We start from the raw sequence: 27,310 nt of genomic DNA on the forward strand, positions 1-27,310 counted from the left end.
TAACACCTCCTGCCCCTCAAAGACCCTCGCCTCCCCCAATCCTCTCCTCCTTGCCTCCTTCACCTCCCCCCATCCGGCGTCCAGCCACACCACCCCCATTCTGAAAGCCACAGGTCCCCCTGCCGGGAAGGGCGCCAACGTCCGGGCAGCCCTCCAGGGCCTTCCCGGTCTCCCCACCCATCCCGCTGGGGGCACTCGCCCCCTCCCCCGCGTCCGGTGCCCGCCGCGCCCGCTCCGGGAACCGCAGCCGGCCGGGCGCGGTCCCAGGAGGGGCAGCGGACAGTCCGGGGTCCCAGGTGGCCGCGGCCCCAGGCCTTCGGATGTGCTCTCGCCCAGAGGCGGGACTCCAGAGTCCCCAAGCCTCAGTGCCCTCCCTGCGGGCACGGAGACCTCCCCCCACCCCCCGCAGCCGTCCTGCCTACGCTGGGAAACCGGACCCTCCCTCCCAGCTCCGGTTTCCCGAAAACGCCTGACTTGCAGATACTAAGAATGGCTTTCTAGACCTTCTTATCTACCCCTTTGCCCCCATGGCGGAGTTCTGGCTCCAAGCCCTCACCCATTTTAGACCCCAGCCCCTTCCTCTCCCGCCTCCTAGGACTCAGGAGGGCAGGGCCTCATCCTCCTCCATTTTTCTGGAGCCAAGAATCTGAGCCCCAGACACAGAAGTCCAGGCCCCCGGGCCCTCCTCCGTCAGACTTGGGAGTCCTCGCCTCCAGCACCCTCATCCGGGGACCCAGGTGTCTGAACCTCAGGCCCCTCCACTGCCCCGGTTCCGGTTCCTGGCATTCAGCCATCCCTCCAGGTCCAGATGTCATTTCTCACCCTTTAGAACACGCAGAAGGAATGTGGGGCAGCAGGGGAGGGTGGGGAGGGGAGTCTGATGCCTCCCGGAGGCTCCTGGGAGTCTCTGGACTCCTTAAAGGGCTCCCCCTGGGGGCCCACCTGTCCTCCTTAGGGCCCTGAGGGACAAAGCTGTGGTCAGAGGAGCGAGAAGAGGTCTGCCGACATGCCTGAGGCGAAACCAGGTGGCTTTCAGAACTGCCCCCCCCCCCCATGTGGAGATGAGGTCCTCTTTTCTGAATGGGGACTAAGGGTTCCTCTCTTTGTAGCTTTGGGAGAATGGGATTATCTTCTCCGTGTGGGAGGGGTTCCCTTCCTTGTGTGGGTGGGGGTGCCTTTCCCTGTGCAGTGAGGGTGTTCCTTTCTCTGTGGGGATTTGGGGGGCGGATCTCTGGGTACAGATGGAGATTCTCTGAATTTGAGTGCTTTTTCTCCATAGGGATGGGAGTGCTGTGTATGTAGACTTGGGGAGTCTTTGCATGGTGACGGGGGTCCTCTACATTTGGGGATGGGTTCCTCTCCATGGGGACCCGGGCCGCTTCTCTGAGTGAGGACTGAGTCCTTTCTCTGCAGGGGAAAGAAGTCCTTGTATGTGTAGAGATTAGGGGTTCCTGTCTGCGTGATGAGGAGAGCTCTGGTCTGTACAAGGGGACAAGACAAGGAGGGGACCTCCTTTCTATAGGAATCGGGGCTTCGCCATGAAGGAGTTAGGGGGCTTTCTCCACACAGGGGCCAGAGGCCCTACATGCAGTTGGGGGCCCTTCTTTGAATGACACTGGGGGCATTTGTTTACACGGAAATGAGGCTTTCTCTGTATGAAGAAGTGAACCGAAGAGACGCAAACCCCCAGAGGGGACCCTCCTCCTGGGGTGCCCAGACCGCTGGCACCAGGCCCACCTGGCTGTGGAGTGGGGGTCCAGCCCTTCACTGCAGCTAGCCAGGAGCCAGCAGGCAGGGGCGGGCGGAAGATGCTGTGGTCAGCACAGGTGTCCAGTTTCCAGCCCAGGGGAAGAGCTAATTATACCCCCAGGGCCCGAAAGGTCAGGGCCTGGTGGCCCGGGTGGATGGGACATGGCCTGCCTGGGGCAAGGGGAAACCTGATCGTTGAGACTCTCAATTTACACCTGGAAGGGCTGGACTTCTGGGTCTGAGGGAGGAGGGGCCTGGGGGCCCGGACTCCTGGGTTCTGGAAGAAGAGGGCACCGAGCTCTTGCTCAACTGTGAACATCTTTTACCTCACAGCGGCCAAAAAGGCCCCCAAAGGCAAAGATGAGGCCAAACCAGCTCCGAAGGAAGCGGCCCCTAAGGAGGCGCCTGCACAGCCCCCCAAAGGTGAGACGATGCTCCTGTGGGGTCAGCAGAACGTGGCTCTTCATCCCCCAGGCTCCCCTTGCCCCTCAGCGCCCACCCTGCCCTCTCTCCTTTAGCCCTACCCCCAGAGGTAACCCACCCTCCCCTGCTCACAGCCCTCCGTGGCTCCCCAGTGCCCCCAGGTCAGAGCCCAGCCCCCTCAGCCTGGCCCTCGAGCCCCCAGCAACTGGCCGATTCCACCGAGTCTTGTCCAGCCCTGGACCCCACGGTCCGTCTTCACACCTCTCCTACCCCAAGCCCCATTCAAACGATCCAGTCTACCACGCTGCAATTCACAGATGGGGAAACTGAGGCCCAAAGGGGGACACGTGGTCTTTCCCACGTCAGGAAAAGCCACTTTGCCCCGTGGTCTTTGGCATCTGAGCAGAGGGTCCCTCAGACTCTGAGCCCTGCCCCTTAAGTGCCCTGCCGCCCCTTCCTCAGCCTGCCTCAGACCCCCTAATCCTGTCTCCTGAGCAGAAGCCCCACCTGAGGACCAGTCTCCCACTGCTGAGGAGCCCACTGGCCTTTTCCTGAAGAAGCCGGACTCTGTGTCGGTGGAGAATGGTGAGAGGGTCTGAGGAAGGAGGGGCTGGGGACCAGGGCTCCCGGGGTCTGAGGGAGGATGGGGCGGTGGGCCTAGACCTACGGGGCTGAGGGAGTAGGGCCTGGGGGCCTGGACTCCCGGGCCTGAGGGAGGAGGGGCTGGGGCTCCCAACTTCACAGTCCTCTCTGTGGAGTCTCATGGTTTCCGTCTGGCCACCCCCCCCCCCCCCCAGGAAAAGACACAGTGATCGTGGCCAAGGTGAACGGGAAGGAGCTCCCAGGGAAACCAGCCATCAAGTGGTTCAAGGGAAAGTGGCTGGAACTGGGCAGCAAGAGCGGGGCCCGATTCTCTTTCAAGGAGTCCCACGACTCTGCCAGCAATGTGAGGACCCCGTGGGGGCGTGAGGGCACGTGGGCGAGGGGTGGAGGTTGTGCGGCCCCCGATTCTCAGAAGGCGTGTGGCCTGAGGCCTGGAGCCCCCGTAGGTGGCAAATGGGACTTTGAGGGATGGCGATGTGCGGGGCAGGAGGAGACGATGTGTGGGTTAGGGCAGGTGCGCTTGGGCACAGTGTGTGCATTTCAGGAAGGTCTCAGGGGCCAGGGGTGTGGGTCCCCTAGGGACCAAGCTTGTCCAGGCATGGGAAGGGACAGCTGGTCCCTCCTGTGGGGCCAGGGTGAGGCCCCGGAGACGGAGTAGTGAGGTGGGCTCTTGCGGGGGGTGGGGAGGCTGCTGGGGAGTCACATGCACCCACACCTCTGGCCCCGGCCCCCAGGTATACACCGTGGAGCTGCACATTGGGAAGGTGGTACTGGGGGACCGCGGGAATTACCGCCTTGAGGTCAAAGCCAAGGATGTCTGCGACAGCTGTGCCTTCAACATCGACGTGGAGGGTGCGCTGGTGGGGGTGGGGGGGGGGCAAAGGGTCGGGCCGGGGTGGGGGTTTCGGCCTGGTGTAGGAGAGCATGCAGATGTGGGGGTACGATTCAGGGGAGGAGGAAGCAGATGCAGGGGTCAGGGCCTTCAGCACTGGGGAGACACGAGGAGGTGTGTGGGCTTGGGGGTGAGAGGGTTCAGGTTTTGGGTCCCCGTGCGAACGCTTAGAAGGTGACTTGAGTGGGTTCTAGGGTCACAGTGCACAGGCTTGAGAAGGTAGCGATACGGGCTTGGAAAGTGAGGTTGAAGGTGAGGGTGTACAAGCTTAGCCCCCAGATTTGGGGGCATATGTGTGGGCCCCTGAGGGTGTACGCGCTCTGGGGTCTACAGCCCAGGGTGTGTGGGGCTTAGATATGGAGGATGCAGGGAATGAGGTCTGGGGAGAAGAGCGTGCTGGCCTGGGCGTGTGGGGGTACAGGCTGCTGAGTGTGTGGTGCGTGGCAGCTAGGGAACGAGGTGTCCAGGCCCAAGTGAGAGAGTGCGCTGATCCAAGAAAGGGGGCCTGGGAGGAGGTTGTGCAGGCCGGAGGGGCGCTCTTGGTCTTAGACCAGGCCTTGCATCCAACTCACCTTCTACTCCCCGATCTCCTCCCCCCAGTGCCCCGTCAGGATACCTTTGGGCAAGGTCTAGAAAGCTTCAAGCGTTCGTAAGTGATCCTGGAGCCTGGGAAGAGGTGGGGAGAGGGGGGGTCTCCCTTGGGAGGGGAAGCTGCGGGGGAAGGGAGGATCGGGGAAGGCAAGGAGTGGGGGCCCAGGGTGGGCCTGAGGGCACGGGACCTCAGTGGGGTTCACGCATGCTCTCAATGCCACAGGGGTGAAGGGAAGTCGGAAAATGCGGGTGAGCTGGATTTCAGCGGCCTGTTGAAGAAGAGGTGAGCCCACCCCACGTGGCATAGAGAGGGGAGATGGGGACTCACGAAGGAGAAGGATGGTGGGTGAGGTTCCACTGCCATCTCTGGACTCCCTGTGCCCCCCTCTGCCACCTCGTCCATCTGCCCATCCCCCAGCCACCCAGCCATCCGTCCATCCGCCTACGCACCTATCCACCATTCGCCTACACCCACTCAACAGTCTGCCCACCGATTCACCTACCTACCCGCCCTTTAATCCATCGTCCTCACGTCCATTTTCCTGTTCACTTAAGCTGCAGTTCACCTACGCATTCCCCTGTTCACCTCGCCAAACACCCATCCATCCACTGGTCCAGCCACCCATTCACCAATCTCATCCATCCATCCCACCAGCTACCTTCGTATCCATTGACTAATCCATCCATCCCCTTACCTGCCCATCTGCCCATTCATCTACTCACGCAGCCACTCGTCTACCCACCGTCTTCCCACATGTCCCTCCACCCATCTGCCATTAGCCTGCCAGCCACCTGTTCATTAGCCCATCCGTTCGTCCTTCCCCCGCCCAGTTCCCCCGCTCATCTCTCCTCTCTTTGTTCCCTTCCCTTCCTTCCTTCTTTCCAGAGATCTCCTCACTTTCTCACTCAGCAAACATCTTCTGAGGCCTCCTGTCTACCTGGGCTGAGATCAGGGGACAGAGAGAAGTTTGACTGGGTCCCTCACGTTGAGTCACTGATTGATATGGGCAGATGGGTCTGGTCCAACAGACGTGGACACAGACCAAGACTGTTTAGTGTGATCAGAGAGAGGGTTCCATAGGGGCCTTGTGAGAACCCAGAGTGAGGGCATCTCATTGCCTGGGAAGGCCAGGAGTGCCTCACAGAGGAGGGAAACTTTGGCAGTAGTCTGAAGAGGAGTCCATCAGGAAGAGAAAGTAGGGAGGGGTCATCCGGGCAGGGAAACATTCTGTGCAAAGGCTAGGGGGCAGGAGGGGGCCCAGAAGGTTCAGGAAAAGGCAAGTAGCGTGGTTGGGTGGTTGTGGGGGTGGTGAGGGCATGGTGGGTGGGGTCGTGATCGCCAGGCTGAGCTGCTAGGACTTCCTCCTGAGGGCAGTGGGGACCCATGGAATAATTGTGAACAAAAAAAGTGTGGCATCTGATGTGGAAATTAGGAATATCCTCCTGGGGTCATATGGGGAACAGGCTGGAGGGGAAGAGGCAGGATGGAGGCCAGGAGGCCAGGGAGGAGTCTGAGTCGATGGGCCAGGTGGGAGAGGATAAGGGACACCAGGCCCAGAGAGGGGGGGGGGGGCACAGCGAGTGGGTGGAGAAGGTGGAGGGAGCGCCTCACCTCCTCCCCCACCTGGGGGCCCTGCCTGCTCTCCCCACCCTCAGGGAGGTGGTTGAGGAGGAGAAGAAAAAGAAGAAAGATGATGATGACCTAGGCATCCCACCTGAGATTTGGGAGCTCCTGAAAGGGGCAAAGAAGAGTGAGTACGAGAAGATCGCCTTCCAGTATGGCATCACGGACCTCCGGGGCATGCTGAAGCGGCTCAAGAAGGCCAAGGTCGAGGTCAAGAAGAGTGCAGGTCAGCACTGCTCTGAGGAGAGAGGGGCCCTAACTGTAGGGACCCCAGCATCATGGGTATTGGATATTTGGGCTCTGGACCTCTCTCTTGAAGGTCCCAATCTAAGGAGTAATAGAGCTCTGTTCTCAGGCACCTCTAAGTTCATGGGAGGCTTCCTGACCTTGACCTTGGAGAGCCTGTGGTCTGGGGAGGGAGGCCTGGTATCTCTGGGGACAACCAGGGCAGTGAGAACCTCTGAGCCCCATGCCCCCTGCATCCCTCAATCTCCAGCCTTCACGAAGAAGCTGGACCCAGCGTACCAAGTGGACAAGGGCAACAAGATCAAGTTGGTGGTGGAGATCAGTGACCCAGACCTTCCCCTTAAGTGGTTCAAGAACGGCCAGGAGATCAAACCAAGTAGCAAGTATGTGTTGGGGGACAGACCCTTGCAGGGGTGGGCACGGGAAGAGCTGAGTCCCAGAGAGCGCCCACAAATAAGCCTGGCCACTCTTAACCCAGAAAGGGCGCCCCCTCATCCATATGAAAAGAGCAAATACCTCAATAGAAAAATTGACAAAGGAGGGGCGCCTGGCAGGCTCAGTCGGCCCAGCACATGACTCTTGATCTTGGAGTTGTGAGTTCGAGCCCCACGTTGGGTGTAGAGATTACTTAAAAAAAAAAATCTCTTGGGGCGCCTGGGTGGCTCAGTCGGTTAAACGTCCGACTTCGGCTCAGGTCGTGATCTCACAGCTCGTGAGTTCGAGCCCCGCCTCAGGCTCTGTGCCGACAGCTCGGAGGCTGGAGCCTGCTTCGGATTCTGGGTCTCCCTCTCTCTCTACACCTCCTCTGCTCATGCTCTGTCTCTCTCTGTCTCAAAAATAAATAAACCTTAAAAAAAAAGATTAAAAAAAATCTCTAAAAAAAAATTTGACAAAGGTAATAAAAACAGAAGTTTGGTTGCGAAGAAACCCAAATGGCTAACATGCCATGGATTACACATTCAACTTTGCAAATGACAGCAACAACAATAAAGGAAGTAATGCAAATAAATAACAGTCTTTCTGCTGTCCAAACGGGCAAAGACTTTACAAAATGATAAAACCCAGTGCTGGAGATGACACGGGGAAATGGGTACACAGATGCTGCTAATGGGAATGGCACTTGCTGAATCTCTGAAAGGGCAATGTATTAAAAACCTTTCAGATTGTGCAATTCTAAGGGTGCCTGGCTGGCTCAGTCAGTGAGGCGCTTGACTCTCGATCTTGGGGTTGTGAGTTCAAGCCCCACATTGGGTGCAGAGGTTACTTTATTTTTAAATAAAGCGTTTATTTATTTATTTTGAGAGGGAGAGGGAGAGAGAGAGCGAGAGCAAGCAAGCACAGGGAAGGGGCAGAGAGAGGGAGGGAGAATTCCAAGCAGGCTCAATGTTGTCAGCGCAGAGCCCAACGTGGGGCTCGATCTCACAAACCGTGAGATCATGACCTGAGCCAACAATCAAGATTCGGAGGCTTAACCGACTGAGCCACAGGTGTCCCAAGATTACTTAAAAAAAAAAAAAAATCCAGATTGCACAATTCAAGGTATTGATCCTAAGTGAATTATGGTTATGCATAGTTGATCACAAGGGTGTTCACTACAGCATTTGTGACTGTAGCGAGAAATGGAAAACCAAAATGTACAATTCCTTACTAGAGTGCTGTGAAGTCGCCGAAAAGAGATTCTAAAATATATACTAACACAGGAGCCTGATCAAGATTAGCGTATGGGAAGAAGCATGGTCCCATTTCTGCTTCCCAAAATGTTGATACACGTACGTATAGTTAAGAGATTGGAAAGACAGAGGCTGCCGTGTGGGCAACAGTTATCTCTTGGGTGGGTCCTATTTTTAGTTTTTCCTTGGCTGTTTTTTTAAAGTTATTATTTGAGTAAGCTCTATACCCAACATGGGGTTCAGACTCATGAACCCCCGCGCCCCCGCCAAGATCAAGAGTTACAAGTTCCTCTGACTGAGCCAGCCAGGCATCCCGGCTGTGTTTTCTAAGATTCCCATCAACAAGACACAAAGTGAAGTTAGTTAAGGTCCAGCTTCAGTTGCTGTAAGGCCCTAAGATACATCACTGTAAATGAGAGAGGAATGTACTTCTAGCTGATCGAGGCTGGTGGGTTCGCTCTCAGAGATTTTCTAGGGACTCAGGTTCCACATGTTTGGCCACACCATTTCTTGTGGCATTGTCCTCCTCTGCGTGATTGAAGCTGGGTTATGGGTACATCTGTGTCTGGCAGACAGGAAAGGGGAAGGAGAGAAGTCCAGAGCAAGCAACTCAGAGGTGGAGATGACCTAGCAGGTTTGCACATCGTACCCACTCGCATTCCATTGGCCCAAGCTCAGTGGGGCCCCGTCTCAGCTGCAAAGGAGGCTGGGAAATGTAGTTCTCTAGGCGGGTAGCTGTGTGTCACTGCTAAATGGAAGGGGAGGATGGATATGGTGGGGGGGGGGGTGGAGAGTGCCCAGTTAGGATTTCCACTGTGGTTATTTAAATACTAGAAATTGGGGCGCCTCTGTGGTTCAGTCAGCTAAGCATCTGACTTCAGCTCAGGTCATGATCTCATGGTTCATGAGTTCGAGTCCCACAATGGGTGAGCTCAAGCCCTGTTTCAGGTGAGCTCGTGCCCTGCTTTGGGTGAGCCCCACTTTTCTTTCTGTCTGTCTGTCTGTCTCTCTCTCTCTCTGCCCCTCATGGGATTCTCTCTGCCCTCACTCACTCGCACTCTCTCTCTCAAAACTAACTAAATAAACACATACACACTAGAAACTGGTCATCTGTCCTTCTCGCACACAATTTGGCTCTGAGAGGGAGTGACGAACTTGCCCCGAGAACTTGCCCTGAGATCTGGCCTGGGTAGATCTACCCTGGGGCGGGGATCTCCTCCAGGCTCTAGGCTGACGTAAGATTTTTGCACCAGGTACGTGTTTGAGAACGTTGGTAAGAAGCGAATTCTCACCATCAACAAGTGCACGTTGGCAGACGATGCTGCTTATGAGGTCGCTGTCAAAGATGAGAAGTGTTTCACTGAGCTCTTCGTCAAAGGCAAGGCTGAGATCTGGGCCTGAGCTTAGGGAGTGGGGCTCTGAAGGGCGTCCCGAAACTACTGACCTCCTGTTCCCCCGTGCCTCACAGAGCCTCCAGTCCTGATTGTCACACCACTCGAGGACCAGCAGGTGTTTGTGGGCGACCGGGTGGAAATGTCAGTGGAGGTGTCAGAAGATGGCGCCCAGGTCATGTGGTAAGTGACTCTTGATCCTTGAGCTCCATACAGGTGCCCACTGCTTCTTTGCCTCAGCTCTGATGTTTATGACCCCTCTTGGGGATTCTGGAGCTTTAACAGTCACCAGGAGACCTCAGCCTTTCCCTGTAAATCCTGACCTCTTTCTAGAACTTCTGACCTCTACCCATCTCATCTTCTTCCAGGTCCTTTTCCTGATCCGTGCTATTTCAGATTCATTTATTCATCCATTCAACCAATCATCCATCCTTTGGTCCGTCCACTCCTGTATCCATCACCCATCCATCCATCCATCCATCCATCCATCCATCCATCCATCCATCCACCTACCCTTGACCCATCTATCCCATTGGTACATCCATCCATCCATCCATCCATCCATCCATCCATCCATGACCCATCTATCCCATTGATTCATCCATCCGTCCACCCTTGACCCATCTATCTCATTGGTTCATCCATCCGTCCACCCTTGACACATCTATCCCATTGGTTCATCCATCCAACCATCCATCCATCCATCCATCCATCCATCCACTCTCCCATCTCCTCATCCATTCACCCATCCAACAAATATTTATTGAGCACCTGTTATATGATGGCACTCTTCTGTATATTGGAGATATAATGGGGAGAAAATATATCAGCATGGTACTTGCTCTCATGGACTTTAGAATCTGGTAAACTTCCAGGGTGCATGTGCGGGAGGCAGAGACATGCATTAGCCAAGTCATCACATGAATAAATATAAAAGTTCTATTTTGACAGGTGTTTCCAAGGAGCACAAACTGATGCTGTAACCACTTTTTAATAGGAAGGAGGGACTCCAGAGGTCAGGGAAGCCTTCCTAGAAAAGGTGACGGGGGAGCTGAGATTTGAATGATGAGTAGGTAGAAGAGAAGTAGGAGGGGAGAAGTTTCCCAGGCAGGGAAGTACCATTTACAGAGGCCACACCATTTGACGTCTTTCTGTGATGTCATCCTCCTTGCTCTGATATCTCCCAGTGACCTTCTTGTGTCCCTTGACCTCCCACCGGGAACTTACGGCATCTCCCTGTGGCCTGTGACTTCCTGTGACCCGTCATTCCACCTGTGACCCATCTATTCAAGATGTTTCTGCCACCCTTAATCTCTCCCCGCTCCTGGCCCCTCCCTTCCCCCCCTGACCTCTGCTCAGGACTGTCTGTCCGGCCCTTGGCTCCCCCTCTGATATCCAACCCAGGGCTATGCGGGTGCCTCACTTCTCCCCTACACGTCCCCCCTGCCTAGGATGAAAGACGGCGTGGAATTGACACGGGAGGACTCCTTCAAGGCTCGATACCGCTTCAAGAAGGATGGGAAGCGTCACATTCTCATCTACTCGGAAGTGGCCCTGGAGGATGGGGGTCGCTACCAGGCCATGACCAATGGCGGCCAGTGTGAGGCTGAGCTCATTGTGGAAGGTACGGGGCCTCCAGGTGGGGCGGGGCCCCCTGCTCCTGCTTCTCCTCACAGCTCAAAGTCGCTCAGGCCCCGGGGCGCCTGGCGGGCTCAGTTGGAAGGGCCAGAGTGGGATTCTTGACCTCAGGGTCATGAGTTCAAGCCCCATGTTGGGCATAGAGATTACTTAAATAAATAAATAAACTTAAAAAAAAAATTGTTCAGGGGGCGCCTGGGTGGCGCAGTCGGTTAAGCGTCCGACTTCAGCCAGGTCACGATCTCGCGGTCCGTGAGTTCGAGCCCCGCGTCGGGCTCTGGGCTGACGGCTCGGAGCCTGGAGCCTGTTTCCGATTCTGTGTCTCCCTCTCTCTCTGCCCCTCCCCCGCTCATGCTCTGTCTCTGTCTCAAAAATAAATAAACGTTAAAAAAAAAAAAATTAAAAAAAAAAAATTGTTCAGGCCCCAAATCTTGCAGTTGTCCTTGACTCCTCTCTGGGCCTCCCACCTCGCACGTAATTCAGCGAGTCCTGGCAGTTCCACCCTCAAAGGATATCCGAGATCTGACCCCTTTTCCCTATTGCCCTCACCTGGCCCAGGTCTTCTCCACCCCTCATGCCTGGACTATTGCAGTAGCCACTGGGTGCTCTGTTTCCACAGCTGCCCTCCTCCCCACTGACACTCACACCAGCCAGAGGGATCCTTGTAAAATCCAAGCCTAATAGTGAAAGCTGAATTCACCCTGTCATCTAGGGCCCGGGTCAGTTTCCTGTTATATAAGGTGTCACCATCTCTACCGGGGGAGGCTGGGTGAAGGGAAACAGGAATGTGCACTGTTTTTGCAAAACGCTTAGGAGTCTATCATAACTTAAGTATTAAAAAAAAAAAACCCAAGTTATTTATTTTTAAGTTTATTTATTTTGAGACGGCGTGCATAAGAGATAGCACGAGTGGGGGAGGGGCAGAGAGGGAGAGAGAGAATCCCAAGCAGGCTCTGCACTGACAGTGGGGCTTGAACTCACAAACCGTGAGATCATGACCTGAGCCCAAATCGAGAGTCAAACGCTCAACAGACTGAGCCCCCCAGGCACCCCTCCCCCAAACCAAGTTATTTATGGGCCAAATAAATTATGGTATGTCCACACGTAGCCATAAAAAGGGACAGTGTAAAATTAACTGATAAGGAAGGATTTCCAAGCTACTGTGTTATTTGGTGAAAAAGCAAATGTGTTACTATTTGCCTGGAGGGGAGGAGGGAACGGAGGGAGGGAGGAGAGAAAGAAAATGTATATATGTATTTGCTTTTATAGCCATAGACTAAATGGGTGGTGCCTTTGGAGAAGGGCTGATTGGAGATGGGTAAGTGGGAGATTTCCCCTACTGTACCTAAATCTATTTCCTTTATTTTTACACCATGTGAATGCATCATTTTATTTATTTATTTATTTATTTGTTTGTTTGTTTGAGAGAGAGATAGCTAGAGTCTGTGCATGGAGGAGGGGCAGAGAGGGGGGGGACAGAGGATCCAAAACAGGCTCTGTGCTGACAATGGAGAGCCCGATGGAGGGCTCGAACTCACGAACCGTGAGATCATGACCGGAGCCCAAATCAGGCACTTAACTGACTGAGCTGCCCAGGCGCCCTGCAGCATTTTATTGAAAAAATAAAAATTCGGGGCACCTGGGTGGCTTAGTCAGTGAAGTGTCATCCGATTCTTGGTTTGGGCTCAGGTCATGATCTCACGGTTCATAGGTTTGAGCCCTGCATCTGGCTCTGCACTGACAGTGTGGAGTCTGCTTGGGATTCTCTGTCTCTGTCTCTGTCTCTGTCTCTCTCTCTCTGCCCCTCCCTGGCTTGCTCTCTCTCTCTGTTTGTCAAAAAATAATAAATAAATAAATAAATAAATAAACAAACAAACAAACAAACATAAACTAATTTTTAAATAAAAAATTTTAAAACCTGTAAGTCAGATCCCCGCCATCTTCCCAACACTCCCTAGTGGCTTGACTTGCTTGATTTAACAGAATCATTTCTGGGGTCCCCAAGGTCTATGATCTGGCCCCGTCTGCCCCTGCCCGTCTCATCTCCTGCCACGTCTGCCCTGCTCATTGCACACTGGCCTGTTTGCCATTTCCCACACCAACAAGCCTGTTCTGCCCAACAGGGCCTTGGTACATGCTTCTCCCTCCCCCTGGGGGACTCTTCTGCATTTTTCTATGGACTCTTACCTGCCTTTCCTCAGGCCTCAGAACTCCCTCTTGTGCATTTACGTGTTTCCCTGTTTGCCGACTGTCTCCCCACTAGAACGTGAGCTCCACAAGGCCCCTGGATGTTTCTGGGTTGTTCACAGCTGTATCCCCAGTGCCTGGAACAGTGCTTGGCACACAGTGGGTGCTTGCAAATATTTGTCGGCTGACTGGAGTCTTGATAGCCCCGTGTCCTTCTCTCCCTGTCCAGAGAAACAGCTGGAGGTCCTACAGGACATCGCAGATCTGACGGTGAAGGCCTCAGAACAGGCCGTGTTTAAGTGCGAGGTGTCTGATGAGAAGGTGACAGGCAAGTGGTACAAGAATGGGATCGAGGTGCGACCCAGCAAGAGGATCACCATCTCCCACGTGGGGAGGTGCGGAGCAGACTGTGGGGGTGGCTGGGGGTGGGGCAGGGTGGGGCATATGCATCAGTTAGCTATCGCTGCATAACAACCATCCCCATACTTAGTGGTTTAAGAGAGAAAGATGTATTTAATCATGAGTCCACAGGTTGGTTCGGGGCTGGCTGATGTAGGATGGCCTTTCTCATGCCTCTGTGGTCAGCTGAATGTTGGGCCGATCTTCCTGGGCTCCATCGGGACCTCAGCCAGGACACCTGGGCTGCCTCTGCCCTGGTCCACGTGACATCTCATCCCCTAGTAGGCTAGTCCTGGCGTATTCATGTGGCAGAAGCAGGCATCCCCAGAGACGGCAGAAGCAAATAAGGCCTCCGTGGCTTGCACTGGGAACTTTCCCAGGGTCACCTCTGCCATATTCTCTCAGGCAAAGGAAGCCACAGGCCGCAAGGCCTCATCTCAAGGGGCGTGCACACAGGGAGGGGAAAGCCTGTGGCCGTATTTGCAAACGGGTGACTACGAAGGTGGGGGAGACATCTCGCTAGAGAAACCAGGGGCTGGAATTCAACAGGCGGCGCAGGGATACCTGAGGTAACATGTGCTAACATTCGCAGGATGCAGAGCGCCCCCTTGATGCCAGTAGAAGGGCCCAAACACAGTTGCTCCCAAACGCAGTTGTGCGTCGCCTTTCCCGACAACAGCTCTTGGCAGGACGTAGGCTTTCGCCGGGTTCTGTGCAGGGACCCCGGTCTGCTGCCGTGTCAATAATTCATTAAAAAGTTTTTTTTATGTTTATTTTTTTTTTTTAATTTTTTTTTTTCAACGTTTATTTATTTTTGCGACAGAGAGAGACAGAGCATGAACGGGGGAGGGGCAGAGAGAGAGGGAGACACAGAATCAGAAACAGGCTCCAGGCTCTGAGCCATCAGCCCAGAGCCCGACGCGGGGCTCGAACTCACGGACCGCGAGATCGTGACCTGGCTGAAGTCGGACGCTTAACCGACTGCGCCACCCAGGCGCCCCTATGTTTATTTATTTTTGAGAGAGACAGAGCGCAAGCAGGGGAGGGGCAGAGGGACGGGGAGACATAGGATCCAAAGCGGGCTCCAGGCTCCGAGCTGTCAGCACAGGGCCTGACGCGGGGCTCAAACTCACGAACCGCGAGATCATGACCTGAGCTGGAGTCGGACACTTAACCGACTGAGCTACCCAGGCGCCCCTGGGGGGCGTCAATAATTATGAGAAGGAATCCCAGCGCTTACAGGGCATTTATTATGTGCCAGGGAGATTTTTAAATGCTTTCAACAATCTCGGTGTGGATTGTTATCATTACATCTGTTTCACAGATGAAGAAAACCGGCACAGGGAGCTTAGGCAACTTGCCCAAGGTCACACGGTTAATAATTGGCAAAACTGAGATTTGAACCCAGATGATAGCATTCCAAAACCCAGGATAAAAACGGTGGGCATAGCCACGTAGACTGCGTTGAAGAGACTGTTTCTTGGGGAGCCTGGCTGGCTCGGTTGGAAGAGCGTGTAACTCTTGATCTCGGGGTTGGGAGTTTGAGTCCCACGTTGGGTGTAGGGATTACTTAAGTAAGTAAATAAACCTATATAAAAAAGAGGGTGTTTCTCCACGGTGGCCCCCAGGGTGACCCTCCCCTGCCTTGTCCCCCACCCAAACCTCTTAGAGTCCACAAGCTGGTGATCGATGACGTCCGCCCTGAGGATGAGGGGGACTACACATTCGTGCCCGATGGCTATGCCCTGTCCCTCTCGGCCAAGCTCAACTTCCTGGGTGAGGATCCCCTCTATTTTCCCTGGGGAGAAGGCACAGCACCCACCTTCCTGGACCCCAGGGCCCGGATGCCCTCCTTCAGGATTAGGTTCCCCTAATGTACATGAGGGGTGACAGCGGGCATCTGCTGACCTCACGGGTGGAGTCAGATGGGACGATGGAGGGAGAGAGCACGGATGTGTCCATCTCAGTCATGGGCCTGAACCCGTCCCCACACCCCCGGGTCCCTGGGTGATGCCAGACCTTCCCCTCAGCCTCTGGGGTGGGAAAAGGGGCCCACTGGATGTAGAGCTAAATGTGCCATCTTCTGTGTCCTCCAGAAATCAAGGTGGAGTATGTACCCAAGCAAGGTAAGGACCTGGGGCTGCTGTGGCAAGCTGGGGACCCCTCCTGGGTCTGAGGGAGGAGGGCGCTGGGGGCCCCGGACTCCTGGGTCTGGGGGAGGAGGGCGCTGTGGTCCCGGACTCCTGGGTCTGGGGGAGGAGGGCGCTGGGGCCCCGGACTCCTGGGTCTGGGGGAGGAGGGCGCTGGGGCCCCGGACTCCTGGGTCTGGGGGAGGAGGGCGCTGGGGCCCCGGACTCCTGGGTCTGAGGGAGGAGGGGGCTGGGGTCCCGGACTCCTGGGTCTGAGGGAGGAGGGGGCTGGGGCCCCGGACTCCTGGGTCTGAGGGAGGAGGGGGCTGGGGGCCTGGACTCCTGGGTCTGAGGGAGGAGGGGCTGGGGGCCACCACTCTTGGGTCTGAGGGAGGGGGGCGCTGGGGTCCCGGACTCCTGGGTCTGAGGGAGGAGGGCGCTGGGGCCCCGGATTCCTGGGTCTGAGGGAGGAGGGCGCTGGGGTCCCAGACTCCTGGGTCTGAGGGAGGAGGGCGCTGGGGGCCCGGACTCCTGGGTCTGAGGGAGGAGGGGGCTGGGGGCCCGGACTCCTGGGTCTGAGGGAGGAGGGGCTGGGGGCCACCACTCTTGGGTCTGAGGGAGGGGGGCGCTGGGGTCCCGGACTCCTGGGTCTGGGGGAGGGGGGCGCTGGGGCCCCGGACTCCTGGGTCTGGGGGAGGGGGGCGCTGGGGTCCCGGACTCCTGGGTCTGGGGGAGGGGGGCGCTGGGGCCCCGGACTCCTGGGTCTGGGGGAGGGGGGCGCTGGGGCCCCGGACTCCTGGGTCTGAGGGAGGGGGGCGCTGGGGCCCCGGACTCCTGGGTCTGAGGGAGGAGGGCGCTGGGGGCCACCACTCTTGAGTCTGAGGGAGGGGGGCACTGGGGTCCCGGACTCCTGGGTCTGAGGGAGGAGGGCGCTGGGGCCCCGGACTCCTGGGTCTGAGGGAGGAGGGCGCTGGGGGCCTGGATTCCCGGGTTTCTCTGGCTGTTGGAACCAGCTGTTAGGGAGCGCAGCTTGCCTTGGCGGGGATCGAGATGACCCCACTACCCATTGCTAGGTTCCCCAATATCTCTTCTCTGCCACTAGAGCCACCAAAGATCCACCTGGACTGCTCGGGAAAGACCTCAGAGAATTCGATTGTGGTTGTGGCCGGAAACAAGCTGAGGCTCGACGTGTCCATCACTGGGGAGCCTCGTCCTGTCGCCACCTGGCTGAAGGAGGATGAGGTATGGTGGGGCTTCCCCCATGCCCTGACTTCTTCTCCCTCTCAGCGCTGCTGGGCAACTTTAGGCAAGTCACTTTCCCTCTCTGAGCTACAGTTTCATTGTTTGTAAAATGAGAATGATGACCCTTCTTCAGAGGGTTGTTCTGAAGACTGAAGATTATATTTGTCCATCACGTGGACAGTGCCTGCCACGTGGTGGGTGCTCCCTCCCTCCGTCAATCCATCCATCCATTAATCCATTAATCAATCAGTCAGTCAGCCAACCAACCCAGCCATCCATCAACTTAACCACCCACCCATCTTTCCATTCATAAACTAATTGATTACTTAATCCATCCCGGCCATCGACTCATCCAGTAATGAATCCATTTCTCCGTTTCTCCATCAGTCAGTCCAGTTAGCCACCCATCTGTCCAACAAATATTTTTATCTTGTACGTTCCAGGCCCTGAGACAGTTCGGTTTCTCTTGTCTCCTCTGGGCTTGAGCGTCCTGTTCCGTAAAATGCGTCGACTCGGCCCCACCTTCGTTCAGTCCTTCAGTCAGCGAACACCCCCTGGGGTTTCCCCTGTGCGGGGCTCTGTGCATAGAACTGGGGATGCAGCCGTGAGTCACGTGCAGACCCTGCCTTCCAGGAGCTTCGCTCTTGGAGGGGGGCAGACACGTGCCCCAACAGTCACAGTCCAGGGTGACCAGGGCTGAGATAAAGGGAGGTACTAGAAACTCTGAGAATTCTGGAGGAGGGGGTAGGGCCATCACTTTCAGCTAGGGGCTTCCAAGATCGCTTCCCAGAAGAGGGGGAGCAAGGCCATCTCGCGGCTGTGTCCAGGTGTTCACGGCCCCCGAGGGCAGGATCCACATCGAGACTCAGGCAGACTCCAGCAGCTTCGTGATCGAGAGTGCCGATCGGGCGGACGAGGGCCGCTACACCATCAAGGTCACCAACCCCGTGGGCGAGGATGTGGCCTCCATCTTCTTGCGGGTTGTGGGTGAGCAGAGGGAGTGAGCTGGGGTGGGGGGGAGGGTTCCCTGAGGCCCTGAGGCTCCCCCTGACCATTCTGCCTCCCTTAGATGTCCCGGACCCCCCAGAGGCTGTGCGTGTCACCTCAGTTGGCGAGGATTGGGCCATCCTTGTCTGGGAGCCACCCAAGTATGACGGGGGGCAGCCAATCACTGGTGAGTGCCGTTGTGCCAGAGTCTCCATGACCTCTGACCTCTCCTACCCCCTCCACCCCCCCGACGGTCCCTTGGCCCATGAGAGTTCTTAGCATCCTCAGTGATCTCCTTCTGAGACCTGTTTTCCGTCTTTCACGGCTTACAATTCTTTTGGTTTCTTTCCTATCATTCTTTGCTCCCCACCAACCTGGGGAGCTTCACTTTGGCCAACAGCCTGGGGTTTTCTGCAACCCCTGACTCCTGATTCATGACTGGTGACCCTTCCTGACCCCCAGTCCCATGACTGGTGACTTTGGACTGCTCTGGGACCCTGGTATCAACCCAAGATTCATGGTCCCAGACCTCCCTGGTTCATGTGACCTTCCGACATGACTCTCACTGCTCCCACTGACCAGCAACCCCATAGCCTCCCCCTGAGCACCCACTCCTCTCTGCTTGGGGGTCGTCCAGGGTACCTCCTGGAGCGGAAGAAGAAGGGCTCTCAGCGCTGGATGAAGCTGAACTTTGAGGTCTTTACCGAGACGACCTACGAGTCCACCAAGATGATCGAGGGCATTCTCTACGAGATGCGGGTCTTTGCCGTCAACGCCATTGGGGTTTCCCAGCCCAGCATGAACACCAAGCCCTTCATGCCCATTGGTGACGCTCCCCTGCACCCTCACCAAGCGCCCGTCCACCCCCAACCCCTGCCCTGCCTGTCACTCACCTCTGGCCCTACCCCTTGCCTTTGATCGTCCAGCCCCACCACCCTCCTGACCTCCTACCGACCCAGCACATTAGTCTGTGCTAGACTCTGCTCTTGCCCGAATACCTCACTGACCTCCGACCTCCCAGACTAACACTTATCCCTACTCCTGGACACTGCATTGTCCCTTGATACCTCGTTTTACTGGCTCACTGATCTCTGGCCCACCACATTGACCCCTTTCCTGATCGGTGACTCCAGCTCTAGTCCCTACCTCTCCCTGTGACCACTGACCCCTCGTTGACCTCCACCTCCCCTTTCCTTGGATGCTCACAGCGCCCACGAGCGAGCCCCAGCACCTGACGGTGGAAGACGTGACAGACACCACCACCACCCTCAAGTGGAGGCCCCCAGATAGGATTGGGGCCGGCGGCATCGATGGGTACCTGGTGGAGTACTGCCTGGAGGGCTGTGAGTGGCCCCATCAGGCCTGGGGGCGGGGCACGGCAGCTCCCGCAGAGCCCTGGTGGGTGTCCGGTCCGGGGGACTGCAAATGGGGCAGTGCAGGGAGACTCTCCGGTGGGGTGGGAGGCCCTGGTCCTGCGTCTGTACTGTACTTCCAGGAATCCCTGCATGGGATGGCTCAAGCCAGGCCCCTGTTGACCAGCTCGTCCTCTCTCCCTCCCTCTCTCCCTCCCATCCTCCTTCCTCCTTCCCCTGTACCCATCTTCCATCTGCAATAGCTCTTTGTCCATCTGTCTGTCCTCCCTGTACTTACTACTACCTGGATTCCTTCTTCTCATTCATCCATCCATCCACCCATCCATCCGTCCGTCTGTCCTTCCTTCCTCCCTCCTACCCTCCCTCCCTCCCTCTCGTTATGTCTCCCTCCCTCCCTTCTTTCTTTCCTTCTTTCCATCCATTTGCCCAGCCAGTCATCCATCCACCCGTCTCTCTATCCATCTGAAAACCTTTTAGATCATCCAACTGTCCATCCTGTAACATGTTTTTCACCCATATATTTATCTCTTCACCATCTTTCTTTTCTCTTCCCTCCCTCCCTTCCTCCTTCCTTTCCTTCTTTCCATCCATCCATTTCCCTGTGTGACCATCTAACCATCTACTGTCTCCATCTTTCTGTGCATCCGTCCATCCGTCCCCATCCATCCATCCATCCATCCATCCGTCCATCCATCTTTCCACACACCCAACTCTCCATTCTCCCCTGAACAAACACGTATCGATCACCGACGCCATGCCAGCCCAGTGCCACGGCTATGGGGATACCTCCAACGTGGTCATCTCACTGGGAAGACAGGCACGATCATCTCGACATCGTAGCCCAGGCCTTAAAGTCAAACAGACGTGGGTTCCAATCCCGCCCCTACACTTTCTAACTGTGTGAGCGTGGGCAAGTCTCTGAGCCTCAGTCTCTTCATCTAAAAATGGGCGAAGACAGTTCCCTCCTAGACAGGGTACAGTGATGACTGCATCCGGTAATGCATGTAAATGATGGATGGTTGGACTCTTGTCAGCTTCTTCCCTCTTTGTCTTTAAAGCGCTCCTTACCCCACTCCCGCCCTTGCCCACCCCTCTCAGATCCGTCTCAGTGCCACCCTGATGTTTCTGGACCCACTCTTGTTAGAGTTCATTCACCCTGGTGATTGTCGGTCTGACCCACGTTGGCTCACCCAATTGGCCATAGACCCAAGATGGAATCTAAAGGGGGAGGAAATCCAAGGAGCTGTCCCTAACCGCCCCCCCCCATCCCCTACTCCTCTGAGCCTTGATTTCTCCCATCTCTAAAGTGGGGATAACATAGGACAGAGGCAGAAATTAACGAGCTAACTAACACCTATGACCACCCTTCGTACCTGGTCATAATAAGTGCTTCATCAGTGTCAGATGCTGCTGTTCACTGCGTGGTCCCAAGGCACGGGAAGGGACGACCGGCAGGGCTTCTAGGAAGTTTCCCCAGCATTGCTTCTCTTTTGCAGCCGAGGACTGGGTCCCCGCTAACACGGAGCCCGTGGAGCGCTGCGGCTTCACGGTCAAGAATCTCCCCACAGGAGCGAAAATCCTGTTCCGGGTGGTGACGGTCAACATCGCGGGGCGCAGCCAGCCGGCCACCCTGTTTCAGCCAGTCACCATCCGGGAGATTGCAGGTGAGTGACTCTGACCCCGCCCTCCTGTAAAGACCAAGTTGGTGTCGTCTGGCCGGCCCTTGCCACGTCACCGTCACCGTCAGGGCCTCCCCTGAGAACGTCATCGATGCCGTCTCCCTGTCCCTCCCTCGAGTGTCCCCCGGCCTAGCACTGAGCCCCCGTTGCTGTGCCCGTGCCCCCAGAGCCACCCAAGATCCGGCTGCCCCGCCATCTCCGCCAGACTTACATCCGCAAAGTGGGGGAGCAGCTCAACCTCGTCATCCCCTTCCAGGTGCGCCGAGCGGGGGGGGGGGGGGCAGGCCGGGGGGGGGGGGGGGAGGGGCCAGTGCGAGACCCAGGCCGACCTCTCCGCGCTCCCCCCCTCCCCCAGGGAAAGCCGCGGCCGCAGGTGGTGTGGACCAAGGGCGGGGCGCCCGTGGACACCTCCCGCGTGCACGTGCACACCAGCGACTTCGACACCGTGTTCTTCGTGCGCCAGGCGGCGCGCTCGGACTCGGGGGAGTACGAGCTGAGCGTGCACATCGAGAACATGAAGGACACGGCCACCATCCACATCCGGGTCGTGGGTGCGCCGCCGGCTGGGGCAGGGGGAGGCGCTGTGGCCCCGGAGCAGGGAAGAGGGTGCGAGGTGGGGAGGGGGCGAAAAGGCGGGGCCGTGGTAGCGGGGAAAGGCCTGCCAGAATCCGGGGACCAGGTGAGGCGGCAGAGGTGGGGAGAGACGGGGAGAAGAGGTGAGGGGCTGGACTTTTCAGGGGCGTCTGGGCTGCCGTCTAACAACCACCCCCCCTTGCAGAAAAGGCAGGGCCCCCGGAGAACGTGATGGTGAAGGAGGTGTGGGGCACCAACGCGCTGGTAGAGTGGCAGCCGCCCAGAGACAATGGGAACAGTGAGATCACGGGCTATTTCGTGCAGAAGGCCGACAAGAAAACCATGGTGAGAGAGCAGAGGGGCCCGGGGTGCGGTGGGCAAGCGGGGGAGGCAGCCTGGCGCGATCGACAAGGCGGATGCTGGGGAAACCGAGGCTCAGAGAGATTGAGAGAATGGGCTGGCGTGGGGTGGGGGGTGGGGGGTGGAGGCGGGGAGCCTTCTGGCTGAAATACCAGGACAGGTTGTTGTTTCCTTTCTTTCCTTTTTTCTTTTTTTCATGTTCATTCATTTTTGAGAGAGAGAGAGAGAGAGAGAGAGAGAGAGAGCGAGCCGAGGAGGGGCAGAGAGAGACGCAGAGCAGGCTCCAGGCTCTGAGCTGTTCGCACAGCGCCCGACCCAGGGCTCCAACCCATGAGCCCTGAGATCGTGACCTGAGCGGAAGTCCAAGGCTTAGTCCACCGAGCCGCTCAGGTGCCCCAGCGTGAACCATTTCAAAGCCACATTCCCACTGTTGTGTAACCGCCACATCTAGTTCCAAGAGTTCCCCGAGGAAACCTAGCACGCATTAAGCAGGCATCCCCAAACCCTGTCACCCAGCCCCGGGCCACCACTAATCTGCTTCCTGTTTTAATGGACTTGTCAATTCTGGGCATTTCCTACAGACGGGACTGTACGACATGTAGCCTTCGGGGTCCGGCTTTTTTGACTCGGCGCAACGTTTTCCAGGTTCACACGCAATCGTAGCGCGTGTGTCTGCGCTTCGCTCCTTCTTGTGGCCGAGTGACATTCCGTGGTTTGGATCTACCACATTTTCCGTGTCCATCCATCCGCCGATGGACCGCTGGGCCGTTGCCCCCTTTGGGTCCTTGTGAACAGCGCTGCTGGGAATGGCCGGTTATCTCAGTGGGATGCACCCTTAAATGCGCTGTCCTCACCTCCGGCCCTTCTTGTGTCCCTGTGTCCCTGCCTCCGACTCCCGGTCCCTCCCTGCCTCCCACCAGGAGTGGTTCACCGTCTACGAGCGCAACCGGCACACCTCCTGTACCGTGTCTGACCTCATCGTGGGCAACGAGTATTACTTCCGCGTCTATAGCGAGAATATCTGTGGGCTCAGTGACTCGCCCGGCGTCTCCAAGAACACGGCCCGGATCCTCAAGACGGGTACCGCCGCCCCCCTTCCGTGGGGTCCGGTCTCCTCTCTCGGCTGGGCTTCTACCTTGACTCCTCCTCCCCCACCGCCAGACCCGGTGACAGTAGAGAGGCAGTCGGTGGTGGGGGGCGGGGGGACAGTCTAGATTGGTCACCTTACAGGTTCACCTCCCTTTCCCCAGGTCTCACCTTCAGACCGTTTGAGTACAAGGAGCATGACTTCCGAACACCTCCCAAGTTCCTGACGCCTCTACCAGACCGCGTGGTCGTGGCTGGTTACTCTGCGGCTCTCAACTGTGCGGTCAGAGGTCACCCAAAGGTGCGTGCGTGCGTGTGTGTGTGTGTGTGTGTGTGTGTGAAAGAGAGAGAGAGACCCTAGGGGGAAATTTTCACCCAGATGTAAGCACACCAGCTCCTTTCTCTCTCCTCTGTGCATGGGATATGCTCACCTTTTTTTATGTCATTTTTTTAAAAATTTTTTAACATTTATTTTTGAGAGAGAGAGAGAGACCGTAAATGGGGGAGGGGCAGAGAGAGAGGGAGACACAGAATCCAAAGCAGGCTCCAGGCTCCAAGCTGTCAGCCCAGAGCCCGACGCGGGGCTCGAACCCACGAACCAGGAGATCATGACCTGAGCCGAAGTCGGACGCTGAACCGACCGAGCCACCCAGACGCCCCTATGCTGTTATTTTTTTAATGTTTATTTCTTTTTTATTATTTAAAATCTTTTCTTTATTTTTTGAGAGAGAGCAGGGGAGGAGCAGAGAGCAAGGGGGAGGGAGAGAATCCCAAGCAGGCTCTGCGCCGTCGGCGTGGAGCTCAGACTCACAAACTGTGAGATCATGACCTGATCTGAAATCAAGCATCGAACGCTTAACTGACTGAGCCACCCAGGCGCCCTGTATTTTTTTTTTTTTTAATTTTATTTAAGTCCAAGTTAGTTAACATATAGCGTAATAATGATTTCAGGAAAACTTAGTGATTCATCACTTACATACAACAGCCAGTGCTCATCCCAACACACGCCCCCCCACCGAACCCATCACCATCTAGCCCATCCCCCCACCCACCTCGCCTCCAGCAACCTGTTCTCTGTTTTTAAGAGTCTCTTATGGTTTGCCCCCCTCTTTTTATCTTACTTTTCCTTCCCTTCCCCTGTGTTCATCTGTTTTGTTTCTTAAATTCCCCGTATGAGTGAAATCACATGGTATTTGTCTTTCTCTGACGGACTTATTTCGCTTAGCGTTACATTCTGGTTCCATCCACGTTGTTGCAAATGGCCAGATTTCATTCTTTTTGATCACCGAGTAATACTCCATTGTGTATATAAACCACATCTTTATCCATTCGTCAACGGACATTTGGGCTATTCCGATAATTTGGCTGTTGTTGATAGCGCTGCTGTAAACATTGGGGTGCGTGTGGGGATATGCTCCCTTTTAACCCACTTCCTGCCTCTCTCCCCTTTGATCAGAGCCCAAGTCTCAGGTCATCACACTCCGGCTTCCCTTGGAAACAGAAACAAAACTTTGGTGGGAGTCAGGGGGAGGTCTGGACCTCTGGACTCCCTGCCATCTCCCTGCCCTGTCCAGTTTCCCGACTGCTGTTGGGATGTGGACACTCACAACCTTGAGCTCTAGGGAGTCACCTAGACCGGGGGCTGGCTGACGGTGGCTTGCGGGCCACACCCGCTCGTCACCGGTTTCTCTAAATAAAATGTTATCGGGACACGGCTGTGCGCTGTCTGTGGCCGCGGAGACCACGGTGCCCGCAGAGCCTGAAGTACTGACCGCCTGGCCCCTTACAGATGAAGTCTGCCGACTTCTGGTCTCACTCCGAGTCTTTCGCTTCAGCCCCCGCAGGCATGTCATGGACTCATGAGTTCCCCTTCTCCATCGCCCCGCTTTATTCGCTAACTCCACTCATTCATTCATCCCGCTCATTTATTCACCTACCAATCCATTCATTTACTCGGTTCATTTATTCACTCCGTTTGCTTATTCACATCGCTCACCCATTCGGTCTGTTTATTCTTTCAACGCACATTTTCAGAGGCTGTGTGCTAGGGAATTGGACAAGAAGTTCCTGGGTGTTGGGGGGAGACCGACACGAATCCAAAGTCATGCAAACGGCTAAAGAACTACAAAGGGCAGCAGGCGTGGCGGAGAAGTGCAGGTAGTTGCGAGTGGAAAGCCGGTGTTCCTGCCGCGGCCTAGGGGCCGGAAGGGACGTGGGAGCTGAGACCTGAAAAGTTAGCAGGCGCTGACTGGGTGCAAGAGGAGGGAAGAACAATACTGGAAGAGGGAACGGCCAGTGCCAAGGTCCTGCGGTGGCCTGTCTGGTCTGTGTCAGGAACCGCGAGGAGGCCAGAGTGAATGGAGCAGGGGGCAGGGAGAGGCTGGAGGGAAGGGCAGAAGAGTAATGGGGCCACATTGTGTAGCGTCCCGTGGGCCGCGACTAAGAGGGAGCTCTGCCTCCCGCAGAAGAGGAGACTGAGGGTCCGAGAGGAGAGACGACTAGTTCCGGGTCATCCAGTCAAAATCCGAAGCCCACTTTGCCATCACCCTGGGACCTTCTCTAAGCTGGCCTCTTCCCCCGCTCCGCTCCACAGCCGAAGGTGGTCTGGATGAAGAACAAGATGGAAATCCGCGAAGACCCCAAGTTCCTGATGACCAACCACCAGGGAGTCCTGACGCTGAACATCCGCCGCCCGTCCCCCTTCGACGCGGGGACTTACTCCTGTAGGGCTGTCAACGAGCTGGGGGAGGCCCTGGCCGAGTGCAAGCTGGAAGTCCGAGGTGAGCCCCCTGCCCGCCCGGCCCTCATTCACGCTCCCAAGCGGCACCCGGAGGCCCCGCGCTGAGCCGTGTGAGATCGCAGCCGAGTCGGCCCCGGGCCACTGGCCGTGTGACTGGGGATCCGGACTCAGGCCCCACAAGAGCGATGCAGGGTGAACGTGCCGGACTGGACGGAGCACAGGGCACTGTAGGGGTGGAGGCGGGGAGCACCTGACCCAGCCGGGGCAGTCGTCTGAGGGTTTCCCTCCCAAAGTTGCTGAAGGACAGAGAAGTGAACGAGGTGGGGAAGAGCTAGCAGACTGTCACCAAGGCCCTGACGGCCCGGGCCTCTGTGGGGAGCTGTGCGGGCGAGAGTCAGAAACGGCCCGGGTACTGGCAGAGGACCGGGGGCTGTGGGTGTCCAGAAAAACGCCTCTCCTCTCCAAGCTCTGTCCCTCCTGCCCCTCCTCCCCACCCCACAGCCCCAGCTCCATTCACCCCTTCCTCTGGAATTCTTGCTCAGCCTCCTCCCTGGCCTCCCGGCCTCCCATCTCTCCCTCCAGCCCAGTTCCCACAGGGCCCTAGCGGGCGCTCTATCCAGGGTTGGCCTGCCCCGCCCCTTGCTCGGGGCCCCCCTCAGTGGCCCCTCAGCCCCTCAGCCTGGTGTCCATGGTCCTGTAGCTGTTCCCCCATGCGCCTCTCTGGCCTCACATAACCCTAGTTTCCTCAGTACCGTTCCAGCCACACCAAGCTGTTGGCAGTTAGACGGACTGGCCGTGCTTTCTCTTGTTCCTGGGATTTTGCGCATGCTGTTCCCTCTAGCTGGAACGCTCTTCCTTGCCTCCTCTGCCTTGGGCTCCAGCCCATCAAACATCTGCCAGTCAAGGCTCCCTGGAGAGGCTGCTACCCAAGTCCCTCAGCTGTGCCTGATGTTAATACAGGCTCCCAGGGTCCCTCCCCAGCTGTGACTCCCCCTGGCCCTGATGACAGCCCAGCAGACAGGAGCGGCTGCAGACCTTTAACAAGGGCTCAGCGACACCACCCCTGCAGGACCTTCCTGGCTGTCATTCTGAAACACTGCTTTTCCAGACTGACCCAGTTTCTGATGTTTTGCCGTCCCCTTTATGAATTATTGAGTCAGCTCGGCAATATCCCTGCTTTACGATTTCCATGACGACTTGTCACCAGCAGCTGCTTAGAAATCCCTGATCAGAACATTCCAGTTTGGGGTTCAGAGCTATAGGAACCACAGGCACGGTGACACTGGTTTGATGCTCCCCCTGGTGGCCAAGCCAGGCCAGCAGGCAAAGGGGCCTGGGGGTGGGCGCCCCGCATTCGGGAAGCCCAGCCCTCCTTGCCCACTCTTTTCTCGTTTTCCCACAGTGCCACAGTGAGACCCTCTCTTCCACCTGTCAAGATTATTGGCTGCTGAGTCCTAACGGACCTCCCTGAACGCCGTTTCCCTTCCCGGAATTACCACTGAGAAGATAATAGTCTTGTCTACAACCTGCACGTGTCTGTCCTTCTTGAATCCGTAGCCCTGCCTCCCTCTTCCTGTAGGGGGTGAGTCGCCTGGGGGTGGGTGACTGGGACACCAGGTTGGAATGGCAGCCGCGATGAGGCAGCCCTGAGGCTGCCATCTTGGAACGGCTTCTTCAGGGCCGCCAGCACGTTGCTATGGCAATTACAAGTCACAGGTGGATCAAGAC

The 27,310-nt window shown here is 56.6% G+C and overlaps 1 protein-coding gene across 1 annotated transcript; it reads left to right on the top strand.

Annotated features, from left to right (window-relative positions):
- The first annotated feature begins 934 nt into the window (after positions 1-934).
- On the top strand, positions 935-27,109 carry MYBPC2 (myosin binding protein C2). Its single transcript, XM_030299284.1, has 28 exons — positions 935-1,025; positions 2,083-2,172; positions 2,671-2,757; positions 2,970-3,118; positions 3,510-3,627; positions 4,268-4,316; positions 4,482-4,541; positions 5,915-6,108; positions 6,379-6,511; positions 9,052-9,176; positions 9,267-9,372; positions 10,641-10,813; positions 13,244-13,409; positions 15,083-15,189; positions 15,510-15,539; positions 16,645-16,784; positions 17,612-17,771; positions 17,854-17,958; positions 18,409-18,597; positions 18,980-19,114; positions 20,641-20,808; positions 20,991-21,079; positions 21,179-21,374; positions 21,602-21,741; positions 22,677-22,836; positions 23,007-23,143; positions 25,436-25,622; positions 26,985-27,109. Exons 1-28 carry the CDS (start codon positions 1,007-1,009, stop codon positions 26,993-26,995), a joined length of 3,423 nt encoding a protein of 1,140 aa, XP_030155144.1. The 5' UTR covers positions 935-1,006; the 3' UTR covers positions 26,996-27,109.
- Positions 27,110-27,310: the final 201 nt, after the last annotated feature.

Source organism: Lynx canadensis, chromosome E2 (genome assembly GCF_007474595.2).
Source record: "Lynx canadensis isolate LIC74 chromosome E2, mLynCan4.pri.v2, whole genome shotgun sequence".
NCBI classification, from domain to species: Eukaryota; Metazoa; Chordata; class Mammalia; order Carnivora; family Felidae; genus Lynx; species Lynx canadensis.

What these genes read in the sequence shown, in the direction of transcription:
- MYBPC2 (XM_030299284.1), top strand. An exon ending in ACCATCTCCCACGTGGGGAG is followed by an intron (nt 13,410 to 15,082) that starts GTGCGGAGCAGA and finishes CAAACCTCTTAG; the next exon opens with AGTCCACAAGCTGGTGATCG. An exon ending in CACCATCCGGGAGATTGCAG is followed by an intron (nt 20,809 to 20,990) that starts GTGAGTGACTCT and finishes CCGTGCCCCCAG; the next exon opens with AGCCACCCAAGATCCGGCTG.